Here is a 14,518-nt window from a genome sequence, read left to right as displayed (position 1 = left end):
TTCTCTACCACTAAGCCATCTGGGAAGCCCCAAATTTCGTAGATTCATACGAAAAAAAAAAAAAAAAGAGTGCTGGTAAAAATGGATGAGATTCAAATAAGGTCTGTAGTCTAGTTAATAGTATTGTGCCCCTGTCAGTTTGCTGGTTTTGACAATGAACTACCCTTAGGTTAGATTTTACTACCGGGGGAAGCTGGCGGAAGGATACACTAGAATTCTTTGCTACTTGTGTAACTTCCGGTGGGTCCAAAATCATTTTAAAATAAAAATGCTAAAAAATGAAAATGATGAAAAACCATGTAGGGAGCACAGAAATTACTAAGGACTGGAAATAATGGACTAAAAGCTTCCTCAGGCTACTCCTTCCAACAATTGCTATGAGGGACACCAGATTCCCTAAGAGCAGACCAGGGTGCCCCTAGGACTTGCCTGTGTACTGCCTGCCACCACTGAGGACTTAGGACTCAGCTAGCCATCTCCTCTACTTAGGCCACTCGGTCTTAGAAATCTCTTGTGCGCCCTCTATCAGTGAACGCTTTCCAAAGGAAGCCTATGTCCGCAGGAGAGAGAGAGACACGGGTTTCTTACTCTGAGCTCTGCTCTGAGCTGTCAGACGCTCAAACAGCCACAGGCATCACTGAGGAGGTGCCTCTGGGGATCGGGGTCTACCTGGAGGAGCAGACAAATGCTCCAGCTTCCCTCTGGCCCTCAGAACCTCTGAGTGGCTGAGAGATCCTCCAGTCCAGCTCCTGAAAGCTTTCACTTCCCCAGGATGCCTCGGTGGGGAAGATCCCCTGGAGAAGGAAATGGCAATCCACTCCAGTATTCTTGCCTGGAAAATCCCATGGAGAGAGGACCCTGGCGGGCTACAGTCCATGGGGTCGCAAGAGTCAGATACAACTTAGCGACTAAACCACCAATCCAAGATGCAGAAGGGAAACCTGGAGAACAGGCTGGGGAGTGGCTTTGCCTCAGGTCACACAGGCAGTGGGTCAGTCAGGTCGGGAACTCAGGGTGAGGGCTTGGAAGCTTCCCTGAACTCTTGGCTCTGAGGAGAAAGGGCCGGGTGGGAAAAACTGCCTTCCACACCACACGGCTGCTGTCCCAGGAGGTGGCCTTTCTCAGAGGATGGAGAGGCCACCTTCAACTCAGACACTCCCCAGCTCAGACACAAGACCGCAGCCAGCCTGGGAATGGTCAGCACACGATGAGTCCCTTGGAAACCACCTCTTGCAACCTGGTGTTTCACAGACAAGGGAACTAAGAAAAAGGAAGGAACCTCTTCCAGATCATCGACCTGACTGGGTCGGAGCAAGGGTCCAGTCACGGCCGGGAGGGCCTGCCCCCTTTTCCTCCCTCCAGGACCAGCCGAGTATGGTCAAGGAGCATCTTTCGGTCGAGGGGTTCCTTGGGGATACGATGACACAGTCGTGTCGGACACCCCAAGTCGGGCGGCCTCGTGGCTAACAGACGTCACCCCTCCCAGATGTAGGGTCGCCAGCGCGCAGCCGGACCGCCGCCAAGACGGTCCCCGGCCACCGCCTGGTGTCGCGATGGGACAGGGCTGCCCGGGTCACCTGCATCAACTCGAAGATGTGGTTCGCCTCCCCATACTGGGGCATTTGCGGGGGAATGCGATGAGGGGCGGTGGTCGCGTCCATGCTGCCTCGCAGCGCGGCCGCTCCCTGGGGACCGCTGTCGCTAGGGCCTCGCGTCATCAGCAGGCGCCGCTCCCTAGGGACCGCCGTTGCCAGGGGCGCCACGCCGCTCCGTCATCAGCACGCGTTGCTCTCGCACCGCCCCCCCCCCCCACCTCCTCCGGGGCGAGGCTGGCGCCGGGTCTGGCTCCGGGTCTCCTCAGCCGCATGAAGGAAGTGCTCCCCAGCTCCGGCCTCGTCCCCCAACTCTGCGCGCCTCAGCGGGGAACCCCAAGTCTCCTCCTGCTGCGGTCTCCTGGCTCAGAGGGCCCCCTCCTGTGCTGAGACACCCCACAGTATCCCGAGGGCACATCGGCCCGGGAGAGGCGGGAGGCGGATCCTACTTCTGTTTCCGCCAAGGCGCCCTGGCCCAGGCGTTCGGTGCTCCTTGAGCCACTCCAGCTCCGCTCACTGGGCCTCAGTTTCCCCGTCTTTAAAAGGAAGACGCTGGGGTAGATGGGCCGTTCAGTTCAGGCGCTCAGTCGTGTGCGACTCTTTGCGACCCCCATGGGCTGCCGCACCCCAGGCCTTCCCTGTCCGTCACCAACTCCCGGCGATGTGGGGCAGGGTGTTTGAAAAAGGAGGGACTGCTGTATCCCTCGACCCCGGGCCCAGCGGGCAGTTCCTGCGGCGTGGGCGGGGCTGCCACGTGACCCGATTGCTATGGCAGCGGCGGTAACAATCAGGCCCGCGGCCCCGCCCCTTCTCACCCCTGCTCTCCCCCACCCCACCCACCCCTCCTCCCAAGCCCCGGGAAGGGCCTCCCCGCCCTTCTGGGGCCCCAGACACCGCGGAGACTCTCCGGCTTCAGGGCGCTCCGTTGAGTGAAGGCCGCTCTAGGACAACCAAGGTTAAAGCAGGCCTGGGGAGGGCCACCCAAGCCCTGGATTTGGAAGCTGGGGGACGAGGGGGATGGTGTTGGAGAATGGAGGGGGGCCGCCGCTGCTGCCGATGACCCAAGAGACCGATGGGGTGGGACGCGATGGGGGGATGGAGGTCTGCGAATCGTGTTCATCCCGGGTGGGGGCGGGGGGCGGGGGGTGGAACGCCTGGTAGCGACCACAGCACTGAAATGGAAGCTCTAGCTCTTGTCCAGTTGCTCTTCTCAGGAGGAGCTGCCCGTTTTTGAGCTGTACTCTCAACAAAACTATGGGGTCTGTGAATGTTATGGAGAGGGAGTATGGCATAGTCAATGCAGACTGCGCAGAGTTCAAATCCTGACTCCACTCTCAACTAACTTGCCAGCCTGCCCTGGGCCTCAGTTCCCTCCCCTAATGAAGTGGGGATTATGGAAGATTCCATGAGCTAATGTATCAGAAGTATTAGTAACTGATGTGTGGTGAATGCACAATGCATAGCTGCTACTCTTAGAGATATTATGTCACTGAATCTTTGCACCAACCCTGAGAAATAAGTACCTTCATTCCATTTTACAGATGAGAAATTGGAGGCTCAGAATGGTGCAAAGTTGTTGGCTGAGCCATTTCCCCTCTCTGGGTCTCTTTCCTCATCAGTTGTCAATCACAGAGCATTAGAATGAATCAGAAGAGCCCTTGAGGAGCTTCTAATACAAACTCCCTCATTTTACAAATGGATAAACTGAGGCTCTTGAGAAATCTGTATGCAGGTCAGGAAGCAACAGTTAGAACTGGACATGGAACAACAGACTGGTTCCAAGTAGGAAAAGGAGTATGTCAAGGCTGTATATCGTCACCCTGCTTATTTAACTTATATGCAGAGTATATCATGAGAAGCACTGGGCTGGAGGAAGCACAAGCTGGAATCAAGATTGCCGGGAGAAATATCAATAACCTCAGATATGCAGATGACACCACCCCTATGGCAGAAAGTGAAGAAGAACTAAAGAGCCTCTTGATGAAAGTGAAAGAGGAGTGTGAAAAAGTTGGCTTTAGCTCAACATTCAGAAAACTAAGATCATGGCATCAAAAGCCTCTTGATGAAAGTGAAAGAGGAGAGAGAAGTTGAGCTTTAGCTCAACACTCAGAAAACTAAGATGGCATCCGGTCCCATCACTTCATGGCAAATAGATGGGGAAACAGTGGCTGACTTTATTTTTTCTGGGCTCCAAAATCACTGAAGATGGTGACTGCAGCCATGAAATTAAAAGACGCTTACTCCTTAGAAGGAAAGTTATGATTAACCTAGACAGCATATTAAAAAGCAGAGACGTTACTTTGCCAACAAAGGTCTGTCTAGTCAAGGCTATGGTTTTTCCAGTAGTCATGTATGGATGTGAGTTGGACGATAAAGAAAGCTAAGGGCCGAAGAATTGATGCTTTTGAACTGTGGTGTTGGAAAAGACTCTTGAGAGTCCCTTGGACTGCAAGGAGATCCAACCAGTCCATTCTAAAGGAGATCAGTCCTGGGTGTTCATTGGAAGGACTGATGTTGAAGTTGAAACTCCAATACTTTGGCCACCTGATGCGAAGAGCTGACTCATTTGAAAAGACCCTGATGCTGGGAAAGAAAAGAGCTGACTCATTTGAAAAGACCCTGATGCTGGGAAAGATTGAGGGCAGGAAGAGAAGGGGATGACAGAGGATAAGATGGTTGGATGGCATTGCCGACTCGACGGACATGAGTTTGGGTAAACTCTGGGAGTTGATGATGGACAGGGAGGCCTGGCATGCTGCAGTCCATGGGGTTGCAAAGAGTTGGACACGACTGAGCGACTGAACTGAACCAAGGCCCAGAAAGGGGGAAATTCTAGGCCGAGGTCACTCATAAATCCAAGGTAGAGCCAGCCTTCCAATGCATATTCATTGGAAGGACTGATGCTGAAGCTCCAGTACTTTGGCCACCTGATGTGAAGAGCCAACTCACTGGAAAAGACCCTGATGCTGGGAAAGATTGAAGGAGAAGGGGCGACAGAGGATTGATGGTTGGATGGTGTCATCAACTCAGTGGACGTGAGTTTAAGCAAACTCCAGGAGATAGTGAAGGACATGGAAGCCTGGTGTGCTGCAGTCCGTGGGGTCAGAGAGTCAGACATAACTGAGCAAACGAACAACAACAAAGAGCCAGCCTGGAACTCAGCTTCCTGACTCCTAGCCAAAGCCTTTCCAGCAGCCACAGCCCAGAGACATGGCCTCTAAGGGAAAAGGGCTCTCTCCCCTCAGAACTGCCTCCTCAAAGCACGCACACCTTGGTAGGCTTGTCAAGTCAAATCCAACTGCAGAGACAGCTGAGGAAGAGAAGGAAGCAGCCTCCCTCCGAACAAAGAGCACCACCACCAGGCCTGTGATTTGCACTGGGGAGGTTCAGCTTGCTTCCTGGACATTTCTGAAGTGACTTGTCTTTCTCCTCATTTATTTTAAGCCCTAGGCACTTTTCATAGCACGATTTAATCTTCTTTAACAGCCTGGAAAAATACAAATCAATTAAAGCTGAAAATCTAGTGGGTAATCACTTTTTCCTTCCTCCTCCCCCAGATCGAGAAGTGCCTGCACCCACTGCCTTTCATCTAGACTAATTTGACTGCAGTGACTCTTGTTCAAGGGACAGCCGCTTTGGATAGCTTGTTACAGCTCCCCTCACGACATCCCTGGCGTGCATGTCACAAGTCAATAGGATCAAGAACCAAGTCGGTTTTGCTCTCAGGGGCTCTTGGGGCCACCAGCCAAGGTAGGGCTGTATCCCTGAAGAACTTGGCAAGCTCAGGACAGCGGCAGAGAGCGGGGTACACTGAATGCTAGTCCTCGTTGCTCTGGGATGGGGCAGCAGGGAACAGCCTCACACAAGTGGGAGCGAGGCACTGGGTCCGGGTAGTGCAGGCCCTGGGTGTCCACACCTCACCCACCCACCTACCTACCTCCAGCCTCAGTCAGTCTGGTATCTGGTGTGTTTCTCTCAGTGGACCCTCACTGAGGTGGGGGGAAGAGCGGAGGTAACCAAGTAAAGATCTCAGGCTCAGTGAAATCGGCAGAACTGAGTGGGACATCTGGGTTTGCTCACCAGCTGCCAGACCTCAGCTCTGTCGTCTGTCCTGTGGGAATAACCGTGGTACCTCATTCAAGGGGCTGTGGTGAGCATCTGAGATGAGGCTTGTTTACCTAGGGTTTACCTAGAGCCTCGCTGAGTAGCCGGCTGTTACTAGGAGGATTGGGGCGAGCCACCCGGGATCTCGGTGAAGGCTGAAGCTCAGCTCCAGTTCGGCCTCCCCTGTACCTGCCCGCCTCCACCCCACCTGCAGGCCACGTAGCCCTTCTGGCCACCCCCACCCATCCCCCCACTTTCTTTTGTCCTTAATCTGTTCACTCATTGTCTGCCTCCCACTCCTGACGTCCCTCCAGGGTAGGAGTCTTGTCTGTTTGGCTGAACACTGTGTGCCCAGTCCAGCACCCTGCAGGTGTCTGACCCCTGGCAGGCGCTTCAACATGAATGAATGACCGCCTCAGGTGCTCTGCACCTCCTGGGCTAGAAGCTTCCGTGGTTGCCCTCACAGCTCTGCCCTCACGTGGGGCCTCAACCTCGGCCTGCCCACAGCCTCCACCCTCTGCCCAGGGCCCCACCTCCTCTGCCCGCCTGCCTGCCCACCCTCCTCTCCAAAGCCTGCCTTCTTTTCAGACCTTCCCTCCCCCAGGAGGCAGAGCCATCGGCAGCCCCTGCAGCTTTTTTTTTGCGGGGAGGCAGCGGGGGGGGGGGGGGGCGCGGCGCACGTCATGCTTGCTTTTACCTATCTGGATTGCTGAGTTCCTAGCACCCCCTGACCTTTTGCACCCAGGTGTGTACCTTACTCTCCTCGCCCCAGGCCAGGTCCTGGTAGGCCTGCCTCCACAGGCACTGCAGCCAGCTTGACCGTCTGTCCCGCCTGCAGGCAGGGCTGGGGTGGGGCCTTGGCTGGCTATGACAGGTGTCCAACCATGGGCCCCGCAGCATCCCCCAACCCCACTCCCCGCCTGGCTTGGGTTAGGGTTAGCTTCAGCAGAACCAGGAGAAAGTTGAGTGGAAGGAGGCCCTGCCCCGCGTGGCCCTGGGTCAGGCCTGACCCCAGTGGCGCTGCGCTGTCCTGCTGGCAAACACGGGCTCTGGCTCCCAGGGCTGGCCCAGGATGGTGCTGCCAAAAGGGCCCCATGACGTCTGCAGGGCCGCCACCCTGGCTGGTGGGGCACAACGGTAGGGCCCCTTCCTGGCGCAGCCCCTTGACAGTGGCAGCAGCGCCCCGGCTTCCTGTCCCCTGCCCTCCCCAGCTCAGGGATTCACCCCTCCCGCCGTGTCGTGGAGGCCACCCGACGGTCTACTGTCCTCGCATCCCCGATGCCATCTCCTCATCACAGACTTCGTCATTCCCATCCTGCTGTGCTCAGGATGCTGAGGGGGCCCAGCAGAAACCAAGCCTCCTCCCCACCTGGGACCTGGTGGCATGCCTAGAATGCATCCTTCCCTTCCTCAGCGCCCCTGCCCCCCACGTTCTGGCCCCTTCTACTTGCAGCATCTCGCTGGGGCCTTGTCTCTGTGAAGCTGAGCCTGGGCTCCACGTGTGCCGGGGCCTCGTGGTGCAGGGACAGCGGCTGCGGCACCTTCGAGGATGCTGGTGGTGAGACCTCAGGAAACCCAGGACCTAGGGTGTCTCAGGCACAAGCTTGCTGAGAGACCCAGGGTCTCAGCTTCCCCTGGAAGTTAAGGGGAGTTGACCTTCTGAGGTGCCTTCCAGCCCTAACATTCCATAAACCTACGACCCTGGGCACTGGGCACGTGCTCAGTAACACTGTGATGTCATGGAGGGCAGAACCCACTGCCATTTCCACTCAGAAGCAGCTTGGGATGCACTGTGGACCTCCCAGATCACACCGGGGACAGTCCACGAGCGTGCTCCCCATAGCATCAGTGTTTCCAACCTGGTTCCTCCCTGCAAACAGCATGGCGGGGCCAGGAGAAGGCGCCAGTGCCAGGCCTGCCCCGGGAACTGGCAAACCCGAGCTCAGGGCTCCTGCTCCAAGCCCAGAGCTGGTAACCGCACCTCCTCAGACAAGTCGAGAGGGTCCCGGTGCCGACCTCCCCCTGCTTAGCTTGAAAAGAATCCCTAGACTTTCCTACCAACTGTAGAGTGGCAGATGTTTTAAAGCAGTTGGGTCCCAGCTGATGAAACAGATTTTACATGCTGTGACCCATGGGAGGTCATGTGTGTGTGATAGACACCCACAATCTGGAGAAACTGAGGCCCGGACTGTGTCCCAGAGTGTGTGCGTGTGTCCTGGAGTGTGTGTGTGAGATAGACACCCACAATCTGGAGAAACTGAGGCCTGGACTGTGTCCCAGAGTGTGTGTGTGTGTGTGTGTGTGTGTGTGTGTGTGATAGACACCCACAATCTGGAGAAACTGAGGCCTGGACTGTGTCCCAGAGTGTGTGTGTGTGTGTGTGTGTGTGTGTGTGTGTGTGTGTGTGTGTGTGTGTGTGATAGACACCCACAATCTGGAGAAACTGAGGCCTGGACTGTGTCCCAGAGTGTGTGTGTGTGTGTGTGTGTGTGTGTGTGATAGACACCCACAATCTGGAGAAACTGAGGCCTGGACTGTGTCCCAGAGAGTGTGTGTGTGTGTGTGTGTGTGTGTGTGTGTGATAGACACCCACAATCTGGAGAAACTGAGGTCTGGACTGTGTCCCAGAGTGTGTGTGTGTGTGTGTGTGTGATAGACACCCACAATCTGGAGAAACTGAGGCCTGGACTGTGTCCCAGAGTGTGTGTGTGTGTGTGTGTGTGTGTGTGTGTGTGTGATAGACACCCACAATCTGGAGAAACTGAGGCCTGGACTGTGTCCCAGAGTGTGTGTGTGTGTGTGTGTGTGTGTGTGTGTGTGTGATAGACACCCACAATCTGGAGAAACTGAGGCCTGGACTGTGTCCCAGAGAGTGTGTGTGTGTGTGTGTGTGTGTGTGTGTGTGATAGACACCCACAATCTGGAGAAACTGAGGCCTGGACTGTGTCCCAGAGTGTGTGTGTGTGTGTGTGTGTGTGTGTGTGTGATAGACACCCACAATCTGGAGAAACTGAGGCCTGGACTGTGTCCCAGAGTGTGTGTGTGTGTGTGTGTGTGTGTGTGTGATAGACACCCACAATCTGGAGAAACTGAGGCCTGGACTGTGTCCCAGAGTGTGTGTGTATGTGTGTGTGTGTGTGTGTGTGAGTGATAGACACCCACAATCTGGAGAAACTGAGGCCTGGACTGTGTCCCAGAGTGTGTGTGTGTGTGTGTGTGTGAGTGATAGACACCCACAATCTGGAGAAACTGAGGCCTGGACTGTGTCCCAGAGTGTGTGTGTGTGTGTGTGTGTGTGTGTGATAGACACCCACATCTGGAGGAACTGAGGCCTGGAGAAACTCTTGTCTACAGTTAAGGGAAGGAAGTCTTGTTCGCGGCAAAGACTGTGTCCCTGGAGGGTAATGGGGCTCAGGTTGGGTTTGAGTCAAGTCTGGTTGTGTCGCAGACAGCCAGCCAGGTTCTTGAGCAGGTGCACAGCCTCCCAGGGCCTCGCCTCCCTCTCTGCAATATGGGGATGAAGACTGTCTCCGCTCCCAGGGCTGTGGGAAGCTGCTCAGTGCCCTGGGACCTCAGGACTTTCCTCTTCCTCCGCACAGGCTCCTCCGCGTCCCAGTGAGCAGGTAGAATGATGAATGAAGTAAAAGAGTCCCTGCGGAGCGTGGAGCAGAAGTACAAGATCTTCCAGCAGCAGCAATTCACCTTCATCGGGGCCCTGGAGCACTGCAGGGAGAACGCCCACGACAAGATCCGGCCCATCTCCAGCATCGGGCAGGTAGGCGCTCGCGGGCAGGCGGGGCCAGGCCTCAACCCCTTGCTGGAAAAGTTGGGGAAACCAAGACCCAGAGAGGGCCAGCGTGTGGGTGCAGGGATCAGGTCTCAGATCCTAACTGTGGAAGCCAGGCACTCATTCCCTCACCAACTACGTGAGAAAGCGGCTGAAAGCAGGGGCTGGAGACACCACTGGCCGGGGGTTAAGTCCTGGCTCTGCCACATGCCACCTCTGTGACCTCCGGCCGGTTTCAACTAAAAATGTAGAAAGAGCAGCACGCACCTCCCAGGGCTGTTAGGCAGATTTCACGAGATCATCTGCAAACCCACGCCCCCAGCATCTGGCAGCGTCCTTCATCCCAGGCCCTGGGGCTCAGGACAGGGATGTGTGGTGAACAGATAGATGTACATGGTCCCAGCCACTGGATTCCCCTGGGGTTCAGAAACTATGACCCACCAAGCACATTGCTAAGTCACGTTTGCAAATGATTTCATTTAACCGGAGTCTCCTCTTTGTGTGAGCTGCCGTCCAAGTTTGCCCTGCCAAACGTGGAGGCCTCAAGACTGAAGCAGCCTTCCAGGAAGCCAGGTGCCTGAGAAGCACAGCTCTAGATGGGTCTCTCTCCCACTGAAGAGATGCCACCTGCTAGGGAGTGGGGACCAGACTCAGAACTGCTTAGGAGAAGCACACGGGGCCACAGAGAACAACCCTGGCCCACCAGTATCCTCCAAAAAAAAACTTTAAATTTTTTAAAAAATTTCTCCCAGTTTAACTTGAAATTTTAAAACCCTGCAGAAAAATACCCATATAACCTTCACCTAGTTAGGCCAGTTTGTTTACTATTTAGCCATGTTTATACACACCCTCTTCCCTCTGAACTGTTCAAAGTGAACTGGCTGCACCGTCAGCCCGTCCCTCAAAGGCTCAGCCTTCCACGGGCGTGGACAGGTGTTCAGTATCAGGAAGGAGCACCTGAGACGCCCCGCCTCTGCTCAGAATCCCCATCGGGGCTTTGTGACCCCAGCGTGCTCCTTCTTGCCTTTAGGCTCAACAAGGCTTCTGGTAAATAACGGCCCCACCTGGGTTGACTCTCCACCCTGCCCCTGCCCTTCCTGGCCCGGGGTATGGGAAGGTGACCGCCTGCCCCGCACCCTGCGTGCAGTGTCCCCCGGTAGCCCAGTGACACCGCTCTGTTGTAGCTACGCCACAGTGCAGGCTCCTCCCTACCCGGGATCCTGGGGCAGGTGTGCGTGGTGTGTAGGCAGACTGTGGGTGTCAAAAGCCTCTTGCCCCACACAAAGCTGTTGTCCTTGGGAAGGACCATTTGAGGTCATTGGGGAAAGACATCCCCTAGCGACAAGAAGGCAGCTGGGAGGGGCAGCAAAACCCAGGTTTAGACTTAGAATTTTCTGGGAACCGGAGGAGGTGGAAAACACCCCCTTCTAGCAGATTACTGAGGGCAGGACCACATGGAATGCGTCAGTTAATCCTGCCCAGACTGGAGCCCCCTCCTCCTGTGCCCACGTGGATCTCAGACCCAGACTGACTGGGTGTCCGGATGTGGAATGTCCTGAGCTAGAAAGGCCCCCAGGGTCTCCAGGGAAATGAGTTGAAATTAGATCAGCTGCATCACTGTCCTTAGCCTCTCTTGTGGCTTAAGAAAAACTTCAGTTCAGTTCAGTCGCTCAGTCGTGTCCAACTCTTTGCGACCCCATGGACTGCAGCATGCCAGGCCTCCCTGTCCATCACCAACTCCCAGAGCCTGCTCAAACTCATGTACGTTGAGTCGGTGATGAAGAACTTCCCTCTGGAGCTTTAGTTTGTTTTTAGTATTTTTTATATTGATTTTTCCTTGGCTCAATTTATTTACGTGGGTCTTAGTTGTAGCACGCGGGGTCTTTAGTTGCAGCACGTGAACTCTTGGTTGGGAATGTGGGTCTAGGTCCCTGACCGGGATGGAACCTGGGCCTTCTGCACTGGGAGCAGAGTCTTAGCCACTGGACCACCAGGGAAGTCCCTGTTTTTAGTGATCAAGTACTCCATTCTCCTGGAGTTGGTTTTGTCTGTGGCCTGAGGCCGAGGCTACATTTCTTTCCTCATTCGGGCCACTGTTTTCCCAGCTCTACTTACTGACCTGTCCCTCCTTTCTCTGCCCCCTGGAAACGTAGGACAAGACTGCAAGAGATTCTAGTTTGCTCCGTGGACTGAGTGGCCCAGCCCAGCATTCTCAAAGTGGGTGGGACCTCGGCATCAAGAGTCAGGGACCAGCCCCCTGTACTTCAGGTGTTGGCTCAGCTGCCTGGGTCTGGTGAGAGGTCTGGGCTCAGAGCCCTGGAGCTAGGGTGACTCAGCTTCACCACTGCAGTGGTACCTGGGCAGGTATTTCACCTCTCTGAGCCTTGTATTCATCTATAAAATGAGGCCTGAAAAAGGGGACCCAGAGGGCGGCATTCAGGCGAGGACTGAGCGAGACGGGACCCACGGAGCCTTCTGCACGGGGCCCGTGACACTTCATGACATTCACAGTCTACAGGCCTGCAGACCTGACGGCCCCACACATCGGGGGCCTGTCCCCTGTGACCCGGGAGGGCGGGAGGACCAGGGTGGGTGCTCGGGGGCCCTGGGCACTCACGCCCCGCGGGCCCGTTCAGGTGCAGAGCTACATGGAGCACCACTGCAGCAACTCCACAGACAGGCGCATCCTGCTCATGTTCCTGGACATCTGCTCGGAGCTCAGCAAGCTCTGCCAGCACTTCGAGGCCCTGCACGCTGGCACCCCCGTCACCAACAACCTCCTCGAGAAATGCAAGACCCTCGTGAGCCAAAGCAATGACCTGAGCAGCCTGCGAGCCAAGTAAGACCCTCCTGGTCCCATCAGGGGTCTCCGCACGTGCATGTGGGAGGGGCCAGGGCGGGGACAGGAGAGGACCGGGCCTGGAGGAAGTGAGTCCCGGGGCTACTGTCCAGGGGTCCCCAGCTGGGAAATCCTAGGCCCCTTGGTTCACCGGAGCAACTCTGACCTGACAAATCATTTACTGAAAATGAAGGACTCTGAGGCCCAGACCTAGCAGAATGCAAACCCTCTGGCTGGAGGCAGCACCAGGCCAGAAGCAGGGCTCACAGAGCAGTTGTTCTCAGGAGCCCACAAAGTGGGACATCAGGAGCCTGATCCCATGGGCGTTAGCTACTGGGTTCCCTCATTCTGAGCCCTGGGGGATCGATCCACAGCACAGAGTACCAGATTCCAGAGCAAGCCATTTAGGTCTAAGAGTGAGCAGAGTCAAAGGGTACGCCGTGGGCCTGGGGCGATGACAGCAGGTTTCCTTGGCCCCTGCCCAGCTCTCTGCCAACCACAGGCCAGGGGTTCTCCGCTCCCACCCTTCACACGGGAACCCTGGGGGTCTGGGGCCCCAAACCTGCTGAGCCACCACCATTCCTGGCATGGAGAGCCTGGGCTGGCAGGTGCACAGCTCTAAAACCTCCCCAAGGGGTTTTGTGCAACAGGGGCAACCTTAAGAAAAAACCCTGCCCGGCATACCAGTCCCCGGAGCAGGGCTTACCCAGCCCTTCCCACCGCCCTGCAGATACCCCCACGACGTGGTGAACCACCTCAGCTGTGACGAGGCCCGGAACCACTACGGAGGTGTGGTCAGCCTCATCCCCATCATCCTAGACCTGATGAAAGAGTGGGTCGCCCACTCGGAGAAGCTGCCCCGCAAAGCGCTGCAGCAAGTGAGTGAGCCCCAGGCAGCCACGCGGGCCACCGCGCACGCTCCCCAGGCCTCCGGCACCCAGCCCCAGCTTCGGAAACAAAATTGTGGGCAACTGATACAGAACATCCCCAAACCTGGGGGGAAAGACCAAGGAAGTTCAAAACCACCCTGGAGACCACCTGGTGGGAAACTGTAGTTGGGAGCTGGGGGACCCGCCCGACCCCAGCCCTGCCCGACCCCACCGCGTTCCCTCCCATCCCATCCCGCGGGGCAGCCTGTAACTAAGCCTGGTTTCCACCAGTCGATCCATCTCTACTGGTGCTCACCATCTTCGCCACTTACTAATCCCCAGGGAGCCACCCCATGGACGGCCTAAACTCTTTCCCTCTAGCGCTTTAATCTCTAACTTTCCTTCGCCTCCGAGTGTCAGGCCCTGTGCCCAGGAGGAGCACCCCCACTTACGTTGCTGCTGGTGGGTTCAGGGGAGGAGGGTGGGCCCCCAGAAGGGCTGGGGCCCTGACCCTCCCACCCAGGCCCAGCCAGAGGAGAATGCGCAGCTCCCTTCTGGCCACGGGACAGAGCTGCTCCAGCCTGAGGATGCTCAGTGGGGTCAGGTCTCTGAACCAAAGGGGAACAGGCCGCCCAGCCTCTCCTTCCCTTGAGAGAGAGACGGAGAGAAGCCGGAAGAACTGCCAGTGTGGCTCCTGCAGGAGGACGGTCACCTGGTCCTCATGACCTAACGGCAGCCCAGACGCTGGGACTGTGGCGTCGGCGCTGAGCCTGCCAGAGGTGCTGTCTCACTGTTGGTTTTCCCTTCACAGGGGGCGACTTAGCTTCTGTACTCTTGCTTCCTTGGGGGCGACAGTCAAGAATAAAAACGTGTTCTGGCACCTCTCTGCCTGGCCGGCTTTCCTGACACTCACCCCGAGACACCCAAGGATGCTGGGCAGGAGCCCCACGAGCAGAACTGCTGGCTAAGCTGCCCGTGTGCAGGGGACACACCTGCCCCACGTGGGGTCTGCTCTCTAGAGGCTCAGGTCAGAGGCCCGCAGCAGGCCAGCCCAGTAACTCTCTGCAGAGTTAGAGGCCTACTCAGACAAGAACATCTAAATTTTCCAGACAAAATTTAAAAGTGCCACCTCAAAGTCTCGTCCCAAAGGAGCTGCTTCCTCCATTCTACCAGGCAGAGCACACCGATTTCCAGGGCGGCTGGGCAGAGGCGAGCCGTGGAAAACCGCACTGTGCACAGGGCTCTTCACCTCCACTCCTTCCCCAGTCAGGCCAGGGTGCAGCCAACAGCCGTTTAAAGGTAGTTTAGACCACCTTCCTCCAAACGC

At 56.4% G+C, this 14,518-nt stretch overlaps 2 protein-coding genes across 8 annotated transcripts in view; one reads left to right on the top strand and one right to left on the bottom strand.

Moving 5' to 3' along the window:
- AK8 (adenylate kinase 8) overlaps positions 1-2,313 on the bottom strand; it is a 136,357-nt gene extending 134,044 nt beyond the window's left edge. Inside the window, exon 1 of one of the 4 annotated variants that reach the window (XM_086324386.1) lies at positions 1,814-2,313. In XM_086324386.1, coding sequence (XP_086180512.1) covers positions 1,814-1,867 — 54 coding nt within the window. In that variant the 5' untranslated portion in view covers positions 1,868-2,313. Of the gene's footprint in view, positions 1-588; positions 665-1,577; positions 1,688-1,813 lie in introns of those variants that run through there. The other 3 variants (XM_086324388.1, XM_086324387.1, XM_086324389.1) reach the window with 3 other exon arrangements.
- A 167-nt stretch (positions 2,314-2,480) lies between these two features.
- On the top strand, positions 2,481-14,071 carry SPACA9 (sperm acrosome associated 9). 4 transcript variants are annotated; one of them, XM_086324393.1, is made up of 5 exons: positions 2,481-2,547; positions 9,296-9,471; positions 12,120-12,322; positions 13,053-13,200; positions 14,003-14,071. In XM_086324393.1, exons 2-5 carry the CDS (start codon positions 9,325-9,327, stop codon positions 14,012-14,014), a joined length of 510 nt encoding a protein of 169 aa, XP_086180519.1. In that variant the 5' UTR covers positions 2,481-2,547; positions 9,296-9,324; the 3' UTR covers positions 14,015-14,071. The 4 variants fall into 4 exon arrangements, with proteins under 4 accessions (XP_086180519.1, XP_086180517.1, XP_086180520.1 ...); XM_086324394.1 differs by lacking the exon at positions 2,481-2,547 and adding an exon at positions 5,150-5,342; XM_086324391.1 differs by lacking the exon at positions 14,003-14,071 and having other exon boundaries at positions 13,053-13,565.
- The last annotated feature ends 447 nt before the right edge of the window (positions 14,072-14,518 follow it).

This window comes from Bos grunniens, chromosome 11 (assembly GCF_055505025.1).
Source record: "Bos grunniens cultivar Pamir isolate PY7600 chromosome 11, Bosgru_T2T1.0, whole genome shotgun sequence".
Lineage (NCBI taxonomy): Eukaryota > Metazoa > Chordata > Mammalia > Artiodactyla > Bovidae > Bos > Bos grunniens.
The sequence above is the reverse complement of the archived record's forward strand: the minus strand, read 5'-3'. Positions and strand labels throughout refer to the sequence as shown.

Coding starts and splice junctions, on each gene's coding strand:
- SPACA9 (XM_086324391.1), top strand. CDS start 9,325: ATGATGAATGAAGTAAAAGAGTCCCTGCGGAGCGTGGAGCAGAAGTAC. Junction 9,472..12,119: donor CCATCTCCAGCATCGGGCAG/GTAGGCGCTCGC, acceptor GGGCCCGTTCAG/GTGCAGAGCTACATGGAGCA. Junction 12,323..13,052: donor CTGAGCAGCCTGCGAGCCAA/GTAAGACCCTCC, acceptor ACCGCCCTGCAG/ATACCCCCACGACGTGGTGA.